General features: G+C 46.0%; 1 protein-coding gene across 2 annotated transcripts in view; it reads right to left on the bottom strand.

Annotated features, from left to right (window-relative positions):
* The window catches only part of LOC137342512 (ephrin type-A receptor 7-like), a 362,022-nt gene that overhangs the window by 106,468 nt on the left and 233,369 nt on the right, over nucleotides 1-22,185 (bottom strand). For both annotated transcript variants that reach the window (XM_068006436.1, XM_068006435.1), the window contains exon 4: nucleotides 8,269-8,393. In XM_068006436.1, coding sequence (XP_067862537.1) covers nucleotides 8,269-8,393 — 125 coding nt within the window. The remainder of the gene's footprint in view (nucleotides 1-8,268; nucleotides 8,394-22,185) is intronic.

Genomic DNA, 22,185 nt, shown 5'->3' with positions numbered 1-22,185 from the left:
AAGTCTATAAAATAATGAGGGGCATAGATAAGGTAGATAGTCAACATCTTTTCCCAAAGGCAGGGGAGTCTATAATGAGGGGGTATAGATTTAAGGTGAGAGGGGAGAGATACAAAAGGGTCCAGAGGGGCAATTTTTTCACTCAAAGGGTGGTGAGTGTCTGGAACGAGCTGCCAGAGGCAGTAGTAGAAGCGGGTACAATTTTGTCTTTTAAAAAGCATTTGGACAGTTACATGGGTAAGATGGGTATAGAGGGATATGGGCCAAGTGCAGGCAATTGGGACTAGCTTAGTGATATAAACTGGCGACATGGACATGTTGGGCCGAAGGGCCTGTTTCCATGTTGTAAACTTCTATGATTCTATGATTCTATGAACGGATTCCAGCATTTTCCCGACGACCAATGTCAGGCTAACTGGCCTGTAGTTCCCTGTTTTCTCTCTCCCTCCCTTCTTGAATAGTAGGGTAATAATTGCTTCCTTCCAGTCCATTAGGACTGTTCTGGATTCCAGAGAATTTTAGAAGATCATAACCAATGCATTCACTATCTCTGCAGCCACCTCTTTGAGAACCTAGGATGTAGGCCATCAGGTCCAGGGGATTTGTCGACTGTTAGTCCCATTAGTTTGTCCAGTACTTTTTCTCTAGTGATATTAATTGTTTTAATTTCCTCACTCTCATTTACCCCTTGGTTCCTCACTACTTTTGGTATGTTTTTTGTGTCTTCTACTGTGAAGGCAGATACAAAATATTTGTTTAATGCATCTGCCATTTCCTGATTCCACATTATAATTTCTCCTGTTTCAGCGTCTAGGGGACCAATATTTACATTTGCTATTCTCTCTCTTTTTACATACTTGTAGAGGCTCTTACAATGCGTTTTTATATTTCTTGCTAGTTTACTTTCATATTCTATTTTCTCCCTTTTAATCAATTATTTGGTCGTCCTTTTTGGTTTCTAAAATTCTTCCAATCCCCAGGTTTATTACTCTTCTTGGTAATATTCTAGGCCTCTTCCTTCAATCTAATACTCTCCTTAACTTCTTTAGTTAGCCATGGTGGGGGGGGTCACTTTTCCCTGTGGAGTTTTTATTTCTCAATGGAATATATATATGTTGAGAATATTGAAATATTTCTTAAATGTTTGCCATTGTTTTTCAACTGTCAAACCCTTTAATTTAATTTCCCAATCTACCTTTGACAACTCGCCCTTCATAGGTAGAGAGGCGGAGAGGTTTAGGGAGGGAATTCCAGAGCTTAGGGCCTAGGCAGCTGAAGGCACAGCCACCAATGGTGGAGTGGTAAAATTGGGGGATGCGTAAGAGGCAAGAATTGGAGGAGCACAGAGATCTTGGAGGCTGATAGGGCTGGAGGAGGTTACAGAGATAGGGAGGGCAAGACCATGCAGGTATTTGAAAACAAGGATGAGAATTTTAAAATGGAGACATTCCCGGACTGGATGCCAATTTAGGTTAGTGAGCACAGGGATGATGGGAGAACAGGACTTGGTGTGAGTTAAAATACGGGCGGCAGAGTTTTGGATGAGCTCAAGTTTATGGAGGGTGGAAGATGGGGGGCCGGCCAGGAGAGCATTGGAATAGTCAAGTCTAGAGGTAACAAAGGCATGGATGAGGGTTTCAGCAGCAGATGAGCAATTAATAATTGCAGCCACCTTTATGGTCAGATGGGCACAGAAACAATCAGCGGGGTGATGAGAAGGGAATTCGTTGCCACGCCCTGCTGCAGCATAAGGCGGCTTGCAACCCTGGCTGAAGTCACGCAAACATTTTTTTAAAAGGTGCATTTGTTAAAATTGCGGCTCTCCCGCTGGCAGTCGATCACAGAAGCAATCGGCCCATTCACTCAGTGATCGACGGCACTTGAATGCTGCCCCTTATGGTACTTTACTCTTTAACACCGCTTATCCTGCTGTGCAGTCATCAGGCTTGATTCACAAACGTTTGCAATGCCAGGGATAACTTGCTCACATCACCGACAGCTGCCCCCTTTGTTATGTAGCTGCCGTCCTGAGTCAAGGAGCCAGAAACTGAAAACATTTAACACACTGTGTGGTCCTGGCACAGCCTCACAAGGCAAGTTCGGCATTGTGGGCACTGTCAGCACACCCTCCTACAGAATCATAACTCGGCATTCAGTACATAACCAGGCATTCAGAAATTTGGAAACTCTATTCAGGACTTAAATTTTACATAGTATTTTACAGCACAGAAACAGGCCATTCGGCCCAACTGGTCTCTGACAGAGTTTATGCTCCACACGAGCCTCCTCCCACCTTATTTTATCTCACCCTATCAGCATATCCTTCTATTCCTTTCTCTCTCATGTACTTATCTAGCTGCCCCTTAAATCCACCTACGCCATTCGCCTCAATTACTTGTGGCAGCGAGTTCCACATTCCAACCACTCTCTGGGTCACGAACTTTCCCATAAATTCCTTGAATTAAATTATCTATGACTTTAGAATTTGGGAACTGATGATTTAATTCAATTGATCATAATGGCTAATTTTTAAAAAAAGGATTTGTAATTTTCAATTAACGTTCATTCAATATACGTTTACTCCTTTTCTAAATTGTAAGTAGCTAAGTGAAGTGGTTCGGTGCCTGTTGTGATAATGTGCTGATTTACTTATAATTGGGCCAGCGGCCTGCCACTGCAGTAGAAATGTATATTATAGCTGTCAAAGTGAATGTTCCACTATGTCTGATTCCAGAGTGCGGAGATCACTGTGTACACCAATACACTGGCAACATGAGGGAACGGCCATTTTATGCGGAGCTTTAAGTGAATGGGGTTATCCAGGAGTAAATGTACAGCCTTCAGAATCTCTATTCAGACAGTAATTGAACCTTACTGAACAGCAAAATGCTTTAAAGGGACAGTAAAAGTATGTCATTTGCTTGTCCTCAACCTCAAAAATCCCCCTCTCCTCTCTTGACTCTTGCTAGGGACCAATTCCACCAGCACCAGCAGGCCTCCAGTCCCTTGTCCAAGTGCCTGAACCTTGAAAATGAGTGTAGGCTGCCTATTCTACCATGGGAGGGTATCACAACTGAATCCAATCCAGTCCTTGCCTGACGTCTACATGTAAGCACGTTCCAGCGGTGACAGCGTTGGCTCAGTGGTAGCGTTCTCGCCTCTGAGACAGAAGACTTGAGCACAAAATCTAGGCTGACACTCCCAGTACAGTACCGAGGGAGTGCTACACTGTTGGAGGTGCCGTCTTTTGGATGAGAGGTTAAACCGAGGTTCCATCTACCCTCTCAGGTGAACATAAAAGACCCCATGGCACTATTTCGAAGAACAGCAGGGGAGTTCTCCCAGGCGTCCTGGTCAATACTTATCCCTCATCGTCAAAAAGCAGATTATCCAATCATTACCTCATTGCTGTTTGTGGGAGCTTGCTGTGTGCAAATTGGCTGCCGCATTTCCTACATTACAACAGTGACTACACTTCAAAAGTACTTCATTGGCTGTAAAGCGATTTGGGACGTCTGAGGTTGTGAAAGGTGCGATATAAATGCAAGCTTTTCTTTCTTTTAGTACTGGATAGCAATCAGGAGTGGATATTTTGCCAATTTTCTTTTCCCCTTCCTAATTCAGGGGCACTGAGATATTGCACGCTCCAGGTAAGAACAGTACAGACCAGAGATAGAAACTGGGGCTCCTGGTCTGTACATCTTGCGAAGTGCATTTAATGTCAGATTCATCGGGGGGAAGTATGTGAGCTTTTTTAATCTTGCCTGCTCATTGGTTAATGTTTGTACCTCACTCAGGAAATGCACCTGCTTTCTGCACCGACCTGAGTTGCTTTGCAAATTAGTGAACAACACAGTTTCAGGTTTCCTCTAAACATTCTGCAAAAATCAGAGAGAATCCCAGAGACATCATGGTCCTGAAATTCCACAGGGTTCTCCCGGTCTCCACCTTCCACAACCCCCGCAGTTATGGTGTGAGACCAATGGAAACCCCCATAAAACAGCAGGGATATGGGTTATGCTGGGACTCTGCCATTTGTTAGGGGGCTTCTGCTTGTTCCCCAATGGAATTATGGCAGAACTCCAGATGAACTTCAGGGGAAACATAAATCCTGATACCAGAGTCCTGAAATTCCTCTCGTGGCCTCCTGAGGGAGGATCTAGAGTGCAGTTGGACCATCCGACTGCCCCATGGCTGTAGGGTTGGGGCATTTGCATAATGGCGTTGTGTCGGCAACTTTTCTGGCGCTACATGGCACCCGTCTCAGCTGAGGAGCGGGGGGTGAGAGAGTAAGGAGGGAATTCACGGCCACACTCTGCGGCAGCATTCTGCCTATCCTGGAGGCTGGCGACCGTGGCTGATGCGGTGCAAACATTTCTAAAAAAGGTGCAACTTTAAAACTGAGCTCTCCCACTGGCAGTCGGTCACAGAATCAATCAACCCTTCGCTCTGTGATCGACCGCTATAGAATGCCGTCTCTTGTTACTGTATTTTACCCTTTTTAACACTGCTAAAGGGAGGGAGCATGAGCAGAGAAATTTTCATGTCAAGTTTCTCCTGCTGGGCATCATGAAGTTTTGCTCCACGGATTCCATGCAAAGGATAGAACTCTTCCTTTTTTGGTTGCCCCTAACTAGTAACTGCGACTCACAAGGGATATCATGGGGTATTCTCCGGAATGCTAGTGGATCGTAGGCAGATGCTATGGAATGGGCCTCATCCGTGCCTTTGTTACTTCCAATGCTCCCCTGGCTGGCCTCCCATCTTCTGCTGTCTGGTTCTGTCTTCACAAAGGAAGACACAAATAACCTCCCGGAAATGTTAGGGAACCAAGGGTCTAGTGAGAGGGAGGAACTGAAGGAAATCAGTGTTAGTAAAAAAAATAGTGCTAGTGAAATTAATGGGGCTCAAGGCTGACAAATCCCCAGGGCCTGATAATCTACATCCCAGAGTACTAAAGGAATTGGCCCTGGAAATAGTGGAATGCATTGGTGATCATCTTCCAAAATTCTATAGACTCTGGAACAGTTCTTACAGATTGGAGGGTGGCAAATGTAACCCCACTATTTAAAAAAGGAGGGAGAGAAAAAACAGGGAATTACAGACCAGTTAGCCTAACATCAGGAGTGGGGAAAATGCTAGAGTCTATTATAAGGGATGTGATAACAGAATACTTGGAAGGCATTAACGGGATTGGACAAAGTCAGCATGGGTTTATGAAAGGGAAATCATGCTTAACAAATCTACTGGAGTTTTTTGAGGAGGTAACTAGTAGAATAGATAGGGGAGAACCAGTGGATGTGGTGTATTTGGATTTTCAGAAGGCTTTTGATAAGGTCCCACACAAGAGGTTAGTGTGCAAAATTAAAGCACATCAGATTGGGAGGAATATACTGGCATGGATTGAGAATTGGTTGACAGACAGGAAACAGAGAGTAGGAATAAACGGGTCTTTTTCCGGGTGGCAGGCAGTGACTAGTGAGGTACCGCAGGGATCAGTGCTTGGGCTCCAGCTATTCACAATATATATGAATGATTTGGACGAGGGAACTGAATGTAACATTTCCAAGTTTGCAGATGACACAAAGCTGGGGTGGAATGTGAGCTGTGAGGAGGATGCAAAGAGGCTCCAAAGTGATTTAGACAAGTTGGGTGAGTGGGCAAGAACATGCCAGGTGCAGTATAACGTGGATAAATGTGAGGTTATCTACTTTGGTTGTAAAAACAGAAAGACAGATTATTATCTGAATGATGATAGATTGGGAAAAAGGGAGGTGCAACGAGATCTGGGTGTCCTTGTACACCAGTCGCTGAAAGTGAGCATTCGGGTGCAGCAAGCAGTTAGGAAGGCGAATGGTATGTTGGCGTTCATTGCAAGAGGATTTGAGTACAGGAACAGGGATGTCTTACTGCAGTTATACAGGGCCTTGGTGAGACCACATCTGGAGTATTATGAGCTGTTTTGGTCTCCTTATCTGAGGAAGGATGTCCTTGCCATGGAGTGAGTGCAACAAAGGTTTACCAGACTGATTCCTGGGATGGCAGGACTGATGTATGAGGAGAGATTGGGTCGACTAGCCCTATATTCACTAGAGTTTAGTAGAATGAGAGGTGATCTCATCGAAACATATAAAATTCTAACAGGGAGGATGTTCCCGATGGCTGGGGAATCCAGAACCAGGGGTCACAGTCTCAGGATATGGGGTATGCCATTTAGAACCAAGATAAGGAGAAATTTCTTCACTCAGAGAGTGATGAACCTGTGGAATTCTCTACCACAGAAGGCAGTGGAGGCCAAGTCATTAAATATATTCAAGAAGGAGATAGATATATTTCTTAATGCTAAAGGGATCAAGGGATATGGGGAAAAAGCGGGAACAGGGTACTGAGTTAGACGATCAGCCATGATCATTTTGAATGGTGGAGCAGGCCCGAAGGGCCAAATGGCCTACTCTTGGTCCTATTTTCTATGATTCTATGGTTCTATGCCCTCCTTAAACTTCAGATTATCCAAAACTCTGCTGCCTGAATCCTAACTCTCACCAAGTCCCGTTCACCCATCACCCCTGTGCACGTTGATCTACATTGGCTCCCGGCCTGGCAACGCCTTGATTTTAAAATTCTCAATTATTTTCAAATCCCTCCATGGCCTCGCTCCTCCCTATCTCTGTAACCTCCTCCAGCCCTACAACCCACCGAAATTTCGGCCCTGCTCTAATACTGGCATCTTGCACATCCCTGATTTACATCAGTCCACCATTGGCAGACATGCCTTCAGCTGCCTGAGCTCTGAACTCTGGAATTCCCTCCCTAAACCTCACCACCTTTCCACCTCTCTCTCCGCCTTCAGGATGCTGCTTACAATTTATCCCTTTGACGAAGCTTTTGGTCACCTGTCCTAATATCTCCTTTTGTGGATCGGTCTCAAATTTTGTTTTACAATGCTCCTGTGACACGCCTTGGGACGTACTAAGAACATAAGAAATAGGAGCAGGAGTAGGCCATATGGCTCCTCGAGCCGGCTCTGTCATTCAATAAGATCATGGCTGATCTTCGACCTCAACTCCACTTTCCCTCCCTATCCCCATATCCCTTGATTCCCTTAGTGTCCAAAAATCTATCTATCCCAGTTTTGAATAGACTCAAAGAATGGGGTAAAGAATTCCAAAGATTCACATCCCTCTAAGTGAAGAAATTTTTCCTCATCTTGGTCCTAAACGGCCAACCCCTTAGCTTGAAATTTTGACCCCTAGTTCTAGACTCTCCAGCCAGGGGAAACAGCCTCTCAGATGGCTTTACAGAGTAGATGCTAAGAATTTTATACATTTCAATGAGATCACACCTCATTCTTCTAAACACCAGAGAATATAGGCCCATTCTACTCAATCTCTCCTCACAGGACAACCCTCTCAGTCCAGGAATCAATCTAATGAACCTTTGTTGCACCCCCTCTAAGGCAAGCATATCCTTCCTTCGGTAAAGAGACCAAAACTGTACACTGTATTCCAGGTGTGGTCTCACCAGAGCCCTATATAATTGCAGCAAGATCTCCTTATTCCTATACTCCAACCTCCTTGCAATAAAGGCTAAGATATCATTTGCTTTCCTAATTGCTTGCTGTAACTGCATGTTAACTTCCTGTGATTTGTGTACAAGGACACCCAAATCTCTGAATACCAACATTTCTTAGTCTCTCACCTTTTAAAAAATATTCTGCTTTTCTATTCTTCCTACCAAAGTGGATAATTTCACATTTCCCCACATTACATTCCATCTGCCACCTTCTCGCCCACTCACATAACCTGTCTATATCCCTTTGCAGCCTCTTTGTGTCCTCCTCACAGCTTACTATCCCACCGTGCTTTGTATCATCGGCAAACTTGGATACATTATACTCAGTCCCTTCATCTAAGTCATTGATACAGATTGTAAGTAACTGAGGCCCAAGCACTGATCCTTGTGGCACCCCACTAGTTACAACCTGCCAACCATAAAATGACCCGTTTATTCCAACCCTCTGTTTTCTGTCCGTCAACTAATCCTCTATCCGTGCTAATATATTACCCCCAATCCCATGAATCCTAATCTTGAGTACAACCTCTTGTGTGGCCCCCTCCCCCGTAAATCCAAGTATGCCTAAATCCAATGCAAAAACAATTATTCCCCTCCTTCCCCCAGCCCTTAAATTGATGAAAGCGGTGCTGGCTTCAGATTTTTTATAAACCCTATTTCCAGATGTGTTGTGTCTTACAGAACATCGTAAAGCACCTTTTCGTAGAACTTGATCTCGTATTCAGTGTCGTTGCCGCTGGAATAGTCAGACTCCTGCCAAGCCAAGGTGATACTCTTCTGTTCAACATGCTCTGTCCTGATATCTGTCACCTGCAAAAGTCCTGGAAATGGGAAGCAGACAAATAAAAGTATCAACAACCATCAATAAAAAAAATCAAGCAAACAGGCAGGGTATAAAGCCCTTAAAATTCAGGTCATTATCTACAAGCAAAATCGCTTCTGACATATCTCAAAAATGCTTTAAAAAGATGAAATCTTTTGTTGTTCTAACACGTAAAATGAATTCATAGTGGTAGCAGTGAGGTCCTGTACTGGATGTGCATAATGGAATACTTTAGTGATCAAATGACTAATGGGTGTAAAATACTTCCCTCTCCCCGCCTCGATTTCTCATGTTGCTAGGGTACAATTATCTTGGGAGATTTATAGACAATCTGTTGATCCATTAATATTCATGTTTTGAATCTTTGTGGTCTGCAGTAATTAGCAAAGCATGTCATCCCATACTACAGAATTAACACAGAATATTTGTGGTGTAAAATCGCTATAAACCTGTTGCTTATTTGCAAACGGTTACATATATAGCTTTCTAGGCTCCAAGGCTACTGCTGAGCTAACGGATGGGAATTGAATAGTAATAGTAGGACATCTATAGCTACATCAACGTCTTTCATTCAAATTTCCCACCTCCCACCCCCCCCCAATCCACTTTGCTCCTCTCCTCTTCTGTCTCTTTCTAAAAGTTGCACAGGTAGCTACAGCCTCTGATACGTTGCCCAGGTCGCTGTTGATCACGTGGCAGCCCAGATAGTCACCATCAGCAAGCAGGCTGTTTGACCATGGAGGCATCCCGTCTTTTTCTGAAATCCACACAGATGCACTTTTCCCTCATGGGCCACCGGATAATAATTCGGAACAAGAATCCTGGGCGATTCTTCCCGCCGGCTCTCTGGCCAACATTTATCCCTCAGCCAGTACCACCACAGAAAAATAGATTAATTGGTCATTGCTGTTTGTGGGACCTTGCAGTGTACAAACTAGCTTACATAACAACAATGACTATACTTAAAAATAATTATTTGGCTATGAAGTACTTTGGGTATCCCGAGGATGTGAAAGGTGCTATATAAATGCTAGTCTTTTCTATTTTACTCAGCAAGTGGGCCTTCTTGATCCGTGTGGCTCAGAACTAAACAACATTTACCCATTGACCCTTGAGGGGCAGACAGACCTATATTTACGAGCTACTATTGCACTATATAAAAGCAACTGTGTTTTAGCTGCTTACTATGAATTACAGCTGTTCTATTTCTACTATAAACACAGAAATTACTTTCGTTGTACTATTGAAATAAATATATAACATAAAAGCAGCTACCGTGACTGTGGTTACAATTTTTAAGCAGAGATGTGGGACTTAAGTGCCACAGAGCTATGCAGAGTACTTGTCGAAATTTAATAAATGAATGTTCATTGTTTTATAATGGCAATAAAATCACAACAAACTGAATGTACAAAGTTTACCATTGAACCTTTAAGCAATTTGATTTGATTTACTCTATTAGACATTGCTACCCTGTTCCGTTCAGTGTAGGGTAATGGAAGTTTACTTCAATAGGTAAAGTTTTGCTTTCCATATTGTGAATTTCCATCTCTTACTGTTCCGTTGTCCCTGAGACCCGAGCTATCGCAAGTACCATGCTCTAATGTACTGTTTGAAAAATATTTTCATCCTAGTCTTAAATGTAATGTCATTTTAGATAATGAGTGTTTGCGTCTGCATGTGTGTGTATGTGTGGGTGTACAAGAGCGTGTGTGAGTGTATATGAGAGTGAGTGAAAGTGTGTGAGAGTGAGTGCGTGAGAGAGTGAGTGCATCAATGTGTGCGAGAGAAATATAGAGCAGCTAAGTGCAATAAAAGTACTTCCATCAATTTATAAAATATTTTCATCCTAACCGTAAATGTAATTTTAGGGTGTGTGTGTGTACACACTGAGAGTGTGTATGTGTGTACATGTGAGTGTATATGAGAGTGTGAGTGAGTGAGAGGGAGTGTGTGCATGCGTGAATGTGTGTGCATGAGCGTGTGCAAGAGAGAGAGAGAAATATAGAGCAGCGAAGTGCAATAAATTCTTTTGTAGAGAAACAGATGACAAAGTGGGAATGAAAGGGATTGGAAATTGCAGAGGCAGATGAGCATTTGATCATCGAATTGAAATGGAAAGCACTAACTCCAGCTTTAGAGGCACACAATGTCTCCTTTCGAATGTACCCGGTTGGAACTGTGTACTGCTAGACTGATGTTTCTCAGTTTTGTTCAATTACTTTTGGAGACTGGGGATTCAGGAGAGATTTCATATAGCTCCGCCCTTTTGGAAGTAATACCAGTAATTATTCAAAATGAAATACATCAAGAAAACACCATAAAGTCTATAATGGCTATTTTAATTAACATTTCCTAACTTCATCCATCTTAATCCCTCTGCTATACCAAGAGTACGCATTTCCGACAAGTGGAAGAACAGTTATACACTGAAAGCCAATGTAAGGAAAGAAAGGAAGGAAGAAAGAACCTGCATTTATATAGCACCTTTCACATCCTTGGTGTAGATTTGGAGTACTTTTTTCTGCAACATAACCAGTAAAGTGATGCTGATTCCTACGGAAAGTAGAATCCTCATTAGGGGATGAGCAAGTTTATGAATCTAGTGCTATATGGGTGTAATCAAAGGGTGATCCAAGTACTTAAAATAATGAAAGGAATTAATAATACGGAATATTCGCTCCAGACAAGTGCCAGGCAATGACCATCTCCAACAAGAGAGAGTCTAACCACCTCCCCTTGACATTCAATGGCATTACCATCGCCGAATCCCCCACCATCAACATCCTGGGGGTCATCATTGACCAGAAACTTAACTGGACCAGCCACATCAATATTGTGGCTACAAGAGCGGGTCAGAGGCTGGGTATTCTGCGGCGAGTGACTCACCTCCTGACTCCCCAAAGCCTTTCCACCATCTACAAGGCACAAGTCAGGAGTGTGATGGAATACTCTCCACTTGCCTGGATGAATGCAGTTCCAACAACACTCAAGAAGCTCGACACCATCCAGGACAAAGCAGCCCACTTGATTGGCACCCCATCCATCACCTTAAATATTCACTCCCTCCATCACCAGCGCACCGTGGCTGCAGTGTGTACCATCCTCAGGATGCACTGCAGCAACTCGCCAAGGCTTCTACGACAGCACCTCCCAAACCCGCAACCTCTACCATCTAGAAGGACAAGAGCAGCAGGCACATGCGAACACCACCACCTGCACGTTCCCCTCCAAGTCACACACCATCCCGACTTGGAAATATATCGCCGTTCCTTCATCATCGCTGGGTCAAAATCCTGGAACTCCCTTCCCAACAGCACACGGACTGCAGCAGTTCAAGGCGGCTCAGCACCACCTTCACAAGGGCAATTATGGATGGGCAATAAATGCTGGCCTTGCCAGTAACATCTACATCCCATGAATGAATTTTAAAAAAATGTGGAAAGGTATTTTGTGCAAATTCAGTCAATGTGATTACAAATTAAAGAGCCACAAGCTAAACTTAAAGGGTAACCATCATCATTTCAAAGAGAGGGAGTCAGATAATGGTTTCCCATGATACGTACTTATAATAACATGTAAATAACACAATGAGATACTTGCAGTGGATTGACATTTCAACAAAGCTCACTTGATAGCACTCTCGTCTCTGAGTCACAAGTCCTATGTTCAAGCCCCACTCCAGGACTCTAGCACAAACTAGGCTTATACTGCAGTGCAGATGGAAGTACTTGCATTTATATAGTGCCTATCATGACCTCAGGATGTCCCACAGCCAATGAAGTACTTTTCTGAAGTATAGTCACTGTTGTAATGTGGTCCCACAAACAGCAATGAGATAATGATCAGATAATCTGTTTTAGTGATGTTGGTTGAGGGATAAATATTCGCCAGGACACCGAGGAGAACTCCATGATCTTCTTTGAAAAAGTGCCATGGGATCTTTTACATCCACCTGAGAGGGCATCCGAAAGGCAGCACTTCCGACAGTGCAGTGTTCCAATCTCTGGAGAGGGACATGAACACACAACCTTTTGACTCCGAGATGAGAGTGCTACCCGCTGAGCCACGGCTGGCAAACAACTAAGGGACTGCTGCACCGTTGGAGGTGGAATCCTTCAGATTGGATGTTAAACTGAAGCCCTCGTGTGTGCCTGTATGATCTCCACCATCCGTAAAGGCCAGCCATGCACCTTTCTAATGGCTGGCCTATATAAAGCTACCCTCGATATCAGGAAAGGTCCTTGGGCAGAACTGGATTCCAGGGGACTCTGAATCTACACTGCAGTATAAACAGAATGAATACACAAACTGAATCATATTGTGGAGCCATTTCAGTTGATTGTGGATTTGCCACATAAACAGGGAATCAGATAGGAACATAGGAACATAGGAACAGGAGTAGGCCATTCAGCCCCTCGTGCCTGCTCCGCCATTTGATAAGGTCATGGCTGATCTGTGATCTAACTCCATATACCTGCCTTTGGCCCATATCCCTTAATACCTTTGGTTGCCAAAAAGCTATCTATCTCACATTTAAATTTAGCAAATGAGCTAGTATCAATTGCTGTTTGCGGAAGAGAGTTCCAAACTTCTACAACCCTTTGTGTGTAGAAATGTTTTCTAATCTTTCTCTGAGGCTAGTCGTCGCTGGTAATTATAGTTGCAGTGATCAGCAGGTCAAGCAGGGAGCAGAGAGTTGCATGAGAAAGTAGTTCCAGTCTCTATTTTATTCATGGAGTGACATTTATGTTTATTAATATTTATTTATCACATCACTTGTACAAAGCAGAGTATGAATCAAATATTTGAACTGTAAGGAAATAAGAGGGCACAGTAGTGTAGTGGTTATGTTACTGGACTAGTAATCCAGAGGCCTGGTCTAATCATTTGGAGGGAATTCATATCCCACCGTGGCAGTTTGAGAATTTGAAATCAATTAAAAATAAAATCTAGTATCAGTTCTTTAGGGAAGGAAAGCTGCCGTGCTTACCCCGGTCTGGCCTATAAGTGACTCCAGTCCCACATCAACGTGGTAGACTAGCAAGCCACTCAATTATGTCAAAAAACTGCTTCAACCACAGAGGTTGAAGGCGGCAGCCCACCACCACCTTCTCAGGGCAACTAGGAATTTGCAATAAACGCAATGCCCACATCCTGAATGAAAAGCTCATTCAATTACATTCATTACTCTTTCAAATAAAAGAAAGAAAACTACATTGGGACAAAGCAAAAAAAATAGTAAACCCTAGCTTAGATAGTACTGAAATTTATCAATAGTGCTTAAAACATGTAAAGTTGTTAGCATATTGTGGATTTGAGACTTAATGTGCTTTGCACTGGTAAAATTTATGGTTCACATTATACTGTAATTGCAAGCTGTTTTCTAGGAATGTAGTAATTGCTAGATGTGGTTCACTGTCTACCATCCTGGTAGTCACCTGATAGAACAATAATGGAGTTGTTGACTAATCATAACAATCAATCTCTATCAATTAGTCTACAACAGACCCAGACATGAGGTGAGGAAAACCCCAGTGGTGAAGAGCTTTGGGAACCATACGTCCAAAGTCACCTGTTCCTCCCAAGCACGTTACACTTACCGTATGTCATGTCTCAAATTACTCATATACTGTATCCCAACATATTACTGAAAGAAATCTAATTTGCATTTGATTGAAACAATGCTAACTGTTTCCACTGTCTCCCTGTTGCATAGATTTACCACTCGCTCACTGAAATAATGTTTTGGAAGTGTTCATTGATGAACTTATTTACAGCTCTACACTTTGACACAAGAGATGCACCAGATGTATTGGCGCTCACAGGGTGGATTATGTACTTTGAAAGAACCTTCAGTTTCACGCACAGTTATGCTTCTCAACAGTTTATAACATACAAATCACACACAGCCTTAGGGCTATATAAAGAACTTGATATCATTCTATTGAACTTTAATAGCTACATTGAAATCTGATCCTCAGTCAATGATGCTCAGTAGCAAACCTTCTCCAGCTTAACACTTACAGATCCTGGGTGCCAGCCATGTGGAAATTTGTCTATTATCTCCACCACAGCAGAGCATATGGCTGTCGACAATTATTCAAATATAACCAACTAAAAAAAAGTGTGCATCGTGAACAACAAGTCCCATTTATAAAACTCGGATCGTCCATCGAGGAGGGGGTGGGGGACTGCGGGGAAGTTCTTTGTTCACCCGTCTTGGTGCAATGCAAGGTCTTTATAGCATCAATGCACCACATTACTGTGTGCACCCTACACTTTAAATCTTCAAGGTTTAGTTTTATTGCTGGCCTGTTGAGACGCCTTTGGGCTGAAACTATAATCCAACCACAACAGTGACTTATTTCATATACTGGTTTCATGTACTCAAACATTGTAAAATGAATTAAAAAGTAAGTAGCAACCAGCCCACTAGACACAAAACTCTCCTACTAATACTTCTGTCCGCGGACCATTTGACTTCAGAGAAGATAACTGAAGTCTACTCTATATTAGAACTGTTCAATCAAACATCTATTCGGCAGCTCCACTTGCAATTGGCTTTGTAGCATACTTAAGGACATCACGTATACAGCTGAACCGGTGGTCGACAGCTTAGCGGCCCAGGACAAGGCAGAGCATACAACTGAAACACCAGGGGCATTATAAGAAGGAAACACAGGGCATCACAGAGCAAGACCAAAAATATCTTTTACGCTGATGCTGTTGAAAACTGCGGCAAGAAAATTAATTTACATTTTTTTTAAAAGTAAGTGACGAGCGATAATTTGCTGCTGCAAAAAACATCAGTTATACAATATTTGATCAACAGTTTCAGCAGTTGATAGAATATTTAATTATACAACTAAGCAGTTGGCACGGCATTGCAAATTGGTAACACTTCATTTACTGAGGTATGAGCAATCACACACTTTAATCAGGCACTTTGCCAGTGCTGTAACTTCACTCCAAACTTCAATCACTTTATCGCAATGCTGTAATTTTATATGTCGACAGGAAGGGCAGTTTTATGCTGCAGTCTCCAAGCAGATGGCTTGAGAGTGCTGTCCGAGCTAATTTCAAATTACTCTAAACCTTGAAGGATAACCCTCACCGATACTAGCTCAATTGCTAAATTTAAATCTGAGATAGATAGCTTTTTGGCAACCAAAGGTATTAAGGGATATGGGCCAAAGGCAGGTATATGGAGTTGGATCACAGATCAGCCATGATCTTATCAAATGGCGGAGCAGGCACGAGGGGCTGAATGGCCTACTCCTGTTCCTATGTTCCTATGATGTATAATGCATACACTTTGAGCTGCTGAAAACTGTTAAATTGTTTAGCCAATTGCCCTCGCAAGAATTATATAGAATTTACAGGACAGAAACAGGCCATTCTGCCCAAATGGTCTATGCCAGTGAATATGCATGACTCTCCTCTCACCCAACTTCCTTTAATCCTATCAGAATATCCTTTCTATTTCTTTCTCCCTCATGTACTTATTTAGCTTCTCCTTAAAGGTGTCTATGATATTTGCCTCAACTACTCCTTGTGGTAGCAAGTTCCACATTCTAACCACTCTCTGGGTAAAAAAGTTTCTTCTGAATTCATTATTGGATTTATTAGTGACTATCTTATATTTGTATCCTCTTGTTTTGGACTTCCCCACATCTTCCCTATGTCTATCCTATCAAACCCCTTCATAATTTTAAAGAGCCTAATTTTAAAGAGATGCAATGAAGCAGAGAAGGTCAAGGCTATTCAGTGCACTGAGGTCAATAGCATTGGAGCTGCTGGGTGTTGGCTCCAGGTGAATGATGTTATCAAGTGCTTGTCGGGTGAAGTTTCAAGAACAAACTGCAAAGCACTCATGGTCATCACGACAGAGTTAATGAATATGGGGGAAGTCTCGCTGGATTGGAAACAAGCCAACACTGCAACTATTTTCAAGTAAGTCAATAAAACAAGCCTTGACAACTACAAATCCATTAGTCTTACATCAGTAACTTGCAAATTAATGGAACTGATCATCAGAAAGAAGGATTACTTATATTAAAATTACCTAATAAATAATAGCCAGCAAGGTTTCAGAAGGAAAGATTCTGCCCAACCTGCTTGACTTTATTCAGGAATGACTTCCTAAGTCGACATCAGCAAGCCTTGTGATGTATTGCCCCTGCACTTCTGAAAAGCCTTTGATAAAATTCTGCATCAAATACTTACAAACAAACTGACAGGCAGGAAAAGATCATGGGGTCCATCAAGCCTGACCCACACCGCCTGATGGCTGCAGCATCATAACTACATACTTCCTTACCCCCCCCCCCCCACATCCCCCACCCATGTCATGCCCTGGGAGAGGCAAAGAAAAGGCAGAGAAAAAAATCCAGGGCCAATAAGGGAAAAAATGCTCTGTAAAATTCCTCTCTGACCCCCTCAGGTGATCGAAACTAGTCCAGGAGATCACATAGACCAGGTGTTATCTATAATGCTACTAAGGTTTAAGGCAGTGGGCGTCCTAGATAACTTGGAGGTGGATAATGAGTTGGCTGAAAGAGAGCAAGCAGCAGGTATTCGTCAGGAGAGGGACATCATGCTTGGGAGATGAGTGCAGTGATCCAGTGGTTGGTACTTGATCAGGACTGAGAGCTATCAGGTCTGGAGCTGTGCTGAACACCAAACTTTCCATAGCCATCCTGGTTTCATTCGGATGCTACCAACTACCTACCATGAAGAAGTTATGAACTCGCTTTGCGATGATTCCAGGGGAAAGATGTGAATGTTGCAGCTGCCGTGTGTGGCAGTGAATAAATCAACGCCCTGTGAGTGAAGTAATGAGGAATGGCACACACAGGTGGTTGTAAGTGGACTCTGACTTTGGACAGTAGACGACTGGACAGCGTTCCACTGGCCGGAGGGTCGGTAACCCCCCCAGAGGACACAGATTTAAGGTAACTGGCAAAAGAAACAGAAGGGAGATGAGGAGAATTTTTTTTTATGCACGTTGTTATGATCTGGAATTCACTGCCTGAAAGGGTAGTGGAAGCAGATTCAATATAACTTTCAAAAGAGAATTAGATGCACACTTGAAAAGGAAAAACTTGCAGGGCTACGGGGAAAGAGCAGGGGAGCGGGACTAATTGGATAGCTCTTTCAAAGAGCAGATACAGGCACGATGGGCCGAATGGACTCCTCCTGTGCTGCAAGATTCTATCATTGGACGCACGGTTGATTGTGAATACTGCATATCTAATGCCTTGAATGGCACTGAAGATGATGTTCTGTAGAAGGGAGATGAGCTTTGACCCAATACAGTGCAAGGTGAAGATGCAACATTTACCATGGGAACAATGAGCACCATTAAATGGCACCACCCTGCACACTCTGCTTGATGAATGTCATGATGAAGATTATGAATTTTAAAAGTTTTTGCACAATTACCGTTGATGCTTTTGACACTTTGTAATGGTTTACCTGCTCAATTCATGTGCTACATTTGAAGCAGTTTAATGAAGGTGTCTTCCATCATTCCTGAGTCTCTTGCAAACACGAACATATGAAAACGATGGACAGAAAAAGACCAGCTGGTTCATCGAGCCTGTCCCATTCAGTCATGTTGCAACTAAGCATCACAATTCTCAATGCTCCCCACCCACCAGTAATCTCCTGGGAGTGGCAAAAAAAAGATTTAAACAATCAACCCTTGGCCAATTCAAAGAAAAAAGAATTCTTAGAAATACATCTCTGACCCCTGAAAACGATCAAGGACAAACCAGTGACTACAAGGTATGGCATCCAATATCCCATCTACCTTTTGCTGGCAGTGATTATCAGCCTCCTCCAGGAACTCATCCAGCTCCCGTTTGAACACTGGTATTGAACCCACACTCACAGCAGGAGCTGGTTGCTTCTTCCAAAGGTATATGACTCTCTGTGACGGAATAACCTCCTGATATCAAACCTAGATCTATGTTTATGTAACACACTTCTGCCATTATTTTGGGAAAAAGGTGCGTATTATACTGCAAAGATTTATAGTTGGTGTCTTCACAGCTTTCAAAATAAAAACCCTCGTCAGAGTGTGTTTCAAACCTGGGTCGCAGATGATGAAGGGAGTTTTCCACCAATCCCTGCCAATATCTGAGGGTTACTGACACTCGTTATGATTTGTCCAATGGAAGAAATAAACATTTCAATGTCTTGGGATCTGAGAAAACCCGAACACACGAAGAACAACTGAAAGTAAAACCAGAAACTTATCTTTTTTTATTTGTGTGAGGATCACAGACTTTAGAGATTTAAGAAATGTCACTGTTTTGCATATTATTTCTCATAAAGCAAGTGCTGATAAGGTGAAGACCCTACGAACGATTACATCACCATCTCGCACAAAGAAATCAAAATGGAAATAACCCTAGTTCTTAAAAATCAAATTGACTGCACAGGATAGTCAGCACCGGCACGGGAAAATCGGCAACGGCACGGAATAGTCAGCACCGGCACCAAAGTGCCTCAACCGGCACGAGAGAGTTAGCAATGGCACGAGAGAGCCAGCACCGGCGCGAGAGAGCCAGCACCGGCACGAGAGAGCCAGCACCGGCACGAGAGAGCCAGCACCGGCACGAGAGAGTTAGCACCGGCACGAGTGAGCCAGCACCGGCACGAGAGAGCCAGCACCGGCACGAGAGAGCCAGCACCGGCACGAGTGAGTTAGCACCGGCAGGAGAGAGTTAGCACAGGCACGAGTGAGCCAGCACCGGCACGAGTGAGTTAGCACCGGCACGAGAGGGTTAGCACCGGCACGAGAGAGCCAGCACCGGCACGAGTGAGTTAGCACCGGCACAAGAGAGCCAGCACCGGCACGAGTGAGTTAGCACCGGCACGAGTGAGTTAGCACCGGCACGAGAGAGTTAGCACCGGCACGAGAGAGTTAGCACCGGCACGAGAGAGTTAGCACCGGCACGAGTGAGCCAGCACCGGCGCGAGAGAGCCAGCACCGGCGCGAGAGAGCCAGCAACGGCGCGAGAGAGTTAGCACCGGCACGAGAGAGTTAGCACCGGCACGAGAGAGTTAGCACCGGCACGAGAGAGTTAGCACCGGCACGAGAGAGCCAGCATCGGTACGAGTGAGTTAGCACTGGCACGAGAGAGCCAGCACCGGCACGAGTGAGTTAGCACCGGCACGAGAGAGCCAGCACCGGCACGAGAGAGTTAGCACCGGCACGAGTGAGCCAGCACCGGCACGAGTGAGTTAGCACTGGCACGAGAGAGTTAGCACCGGCACGAGTGAGTTAGCACCGGCACGAGTGAGCCAGCACCGGCACGAGAGAGTTAATACCGGCACGGGAGAGTTAGAACCGGCACGAGAGAGCCAGCACCGGCACGAGAGAGCCAGCACCGGCACGAGAGAGTTAGCACCGGCACGAGTGAGCCAGCACCGGCACGAGAGAGTTAGCACCGGCACGAGAGAGCCAGCACCGGCACGAGAGAGTTAATACCGGCACGAGAGAGTTAGAACCGGCACGAGAGAGCCAGCACCGGCGCGAGAGAGCCAGCACCGGCGCGAGAGAGTTAGCACCGGCACGAGAGAGCCAGCACCGGCACGAGAGAGCCAGCACCGGCACGAGAGAGCCAGCACCGGCACGAGAGAGCCAGCACCGGCACGAGAGAGTTAGCACCGGCACGAGAGAGCCAGCACCGGCACGACAGAGCCTGCACCGGCACGAGTGAGTTAGCACCGGCACGAGAGAGTTAGCACCGGCACGAGAGAGCCAGCACCGGCACGAGAGAGCCAGCACCGGCACGAGAGAGATAGCACCGGCACGAGAGAGTTAGCACCGGCACGAGAGAGTTAGCACCGGCACGAGAGAGTTAGCACCGGCACGAGTGAGCCAGCACCGGCACGAGTGAGTTAGCACCGGCACGAGAGTGTTAATAACGGCACGAGAGAGCCAGCACCGGCACGAGAGAGCCAGCATCGGCACGAGAGAGTTAGCACCCGCCCGAGTGAGCCAGCACCGGCACGAGTGAGTTAGCACCGGCACGAGAGAGTTAGCACCGGCACGAGTGAGCCAGCACCGGCACGAGTGAGTTGGCACTGGCACGAGAGAGCCGGCACCGGCACGAGTGAGTTGGCACCGGCACGAGAGAGCCAGCAACGGCACGTGAGAGCCAGCACCGGCACGAGTGAGTTAGCACCGGCACGAGAGAGCCAGCACCGGCACGAGCGAGTTAGCACCGGCACGAGAGAGCCAGCACCGGCACGAGAGAGCCAGCACCGGCACGAGTGAGTTCGCACCGGCACGAGAGAGTTAGCACCGGCACGAGAGAGCCAGCACGGGCACGAGTGAGTTAGCACTGGCACGAGAGAATTAGCACCGGCACGAGAGAGCCAGCACGGCTCGAGTGAGTCAGCACCGGCACGAGAGAGCCAGCACCGGCACGATTGAGTTAGCACCGGCACGAGTGAGTTAGCACCGGCACGAGAGAGCCAATACCGGCACGAGTGAGTTAGCACTGGCTCGAGCGAGTTAATACCGGCACGAGAGAGTTAGCACCGGCACGAGAGAGCCAGCACCGGCGCGAGAGAGTTTGCACCGGCACGAGTGAGCCAACACCGGCACGAGAGAGCCAGCAGCGGCACGAGAGAGTTAATACCGGCACGAGAGAGTTAGCACCGGCACGAGAGAGACAGCACCGGCGCGAGAGAGACAGCACCGGCGCGAGTGAGTTAGCACCGGCACGAGTGAGCCAGCACCGGCACGAGAGAGTTCGCACCGGCACGAGAGAGCCTGCACCGGCACGAGAGAGTTCGCAACGGCACGAGAAAGCCAGCACCGGCACGAGAGAGCCAGCACCGGCACGAGAGAGTTAATACCGGCACGAGAGAGTTAGCACCGGCACGAGAGAGTTAGCACCGGCACGAGAGAGCCAGCACCGGCGCAAGAGAGTTAGCACCGGCACGAGTGAGCCAGCACCGGCACGAGAGAGCCAGAACCGGCACGAGAGAGCCAGAACCGGCACGAGTGAGTTAGCACCGGCACGAGAGAGTTAGCACCGGCACGAGTGAGCCAGCACCGGCACGAGAGAGTTATCACCGGCACGAGTGAGCCAGCACCGGCACGAGTGAGTTAGCACCGGCCGAGAGAGTTAGAACCGGCACGAGAGAGTTAGAACCGGCACGAGAGAGCCAGCTCCGGCACGAGAGAGCCAGAACCGGCACGAGAGAGCCAGCACCGGCACAAGAGAGTTAATACCGGCACGAGAGAGTTAGCACCGGCACGAGAGAGCCAGAACCGGCACGAGTGAGTTAGCACCGGCACGAGAGAGTTAGCACCGACACGAGAGAGTTAGCACCGGCACGAGTGAGCCAGCACCTGCACGAGTGAGTTAGCACCGGCACGAGAGAGTTAGAACCGGCACGAGAGAGCCAGCACCGGCACGAGAGAGCCAGAACCGGCACGAGAGAGCCAGAACCGGCACGAGAGAGTTAGCACCGGCACAAGTGAGCCAGCACCGGCACGAGTGAGTTAGCACCGGCACGAGAGAGTTAGAACCGGCACGAGAGAGCCAGCACCGGCACGAGAGAGCCGGCACCGGCACGAGTGAGCCGCCACCGGCACGAGTGAGTTGGCACCGGCACGAGAGAGCCAGCACCGGCACGAGAGAGTCAGCACCGGCACGAGAGAGTCAGCACCGGCACGAGAGAGCCAGCACCGGCACGAGAGAGCCAGCACCGGCACGAGTGAGCCAGCACCGGCACGAGTGAGCCAGCACCGGCACGAG

The sequence above is a fragment of the Heptranchias perlo genome, chromosome 26, assembly GCF_035084215.1.
Source record: "Heptranchias perlo isolate sHepPer1 chromosome 26, sHepPer1.hap1, whole genome shotgun sequence".
Classification (NCBI taxonomy): domain Eukaryota; kingdom Metazoa; phylum Chordata; class Chondrichthyes; order Hexanchiformes; family Hexanchidae; genus Heptranchias; species Heptranchias perlo.
The sequence above is the reverse complement of the archived record's forward strand: the minus strand, read 5'-3'. Positions and strand labels throughout refer to the sequence as shown.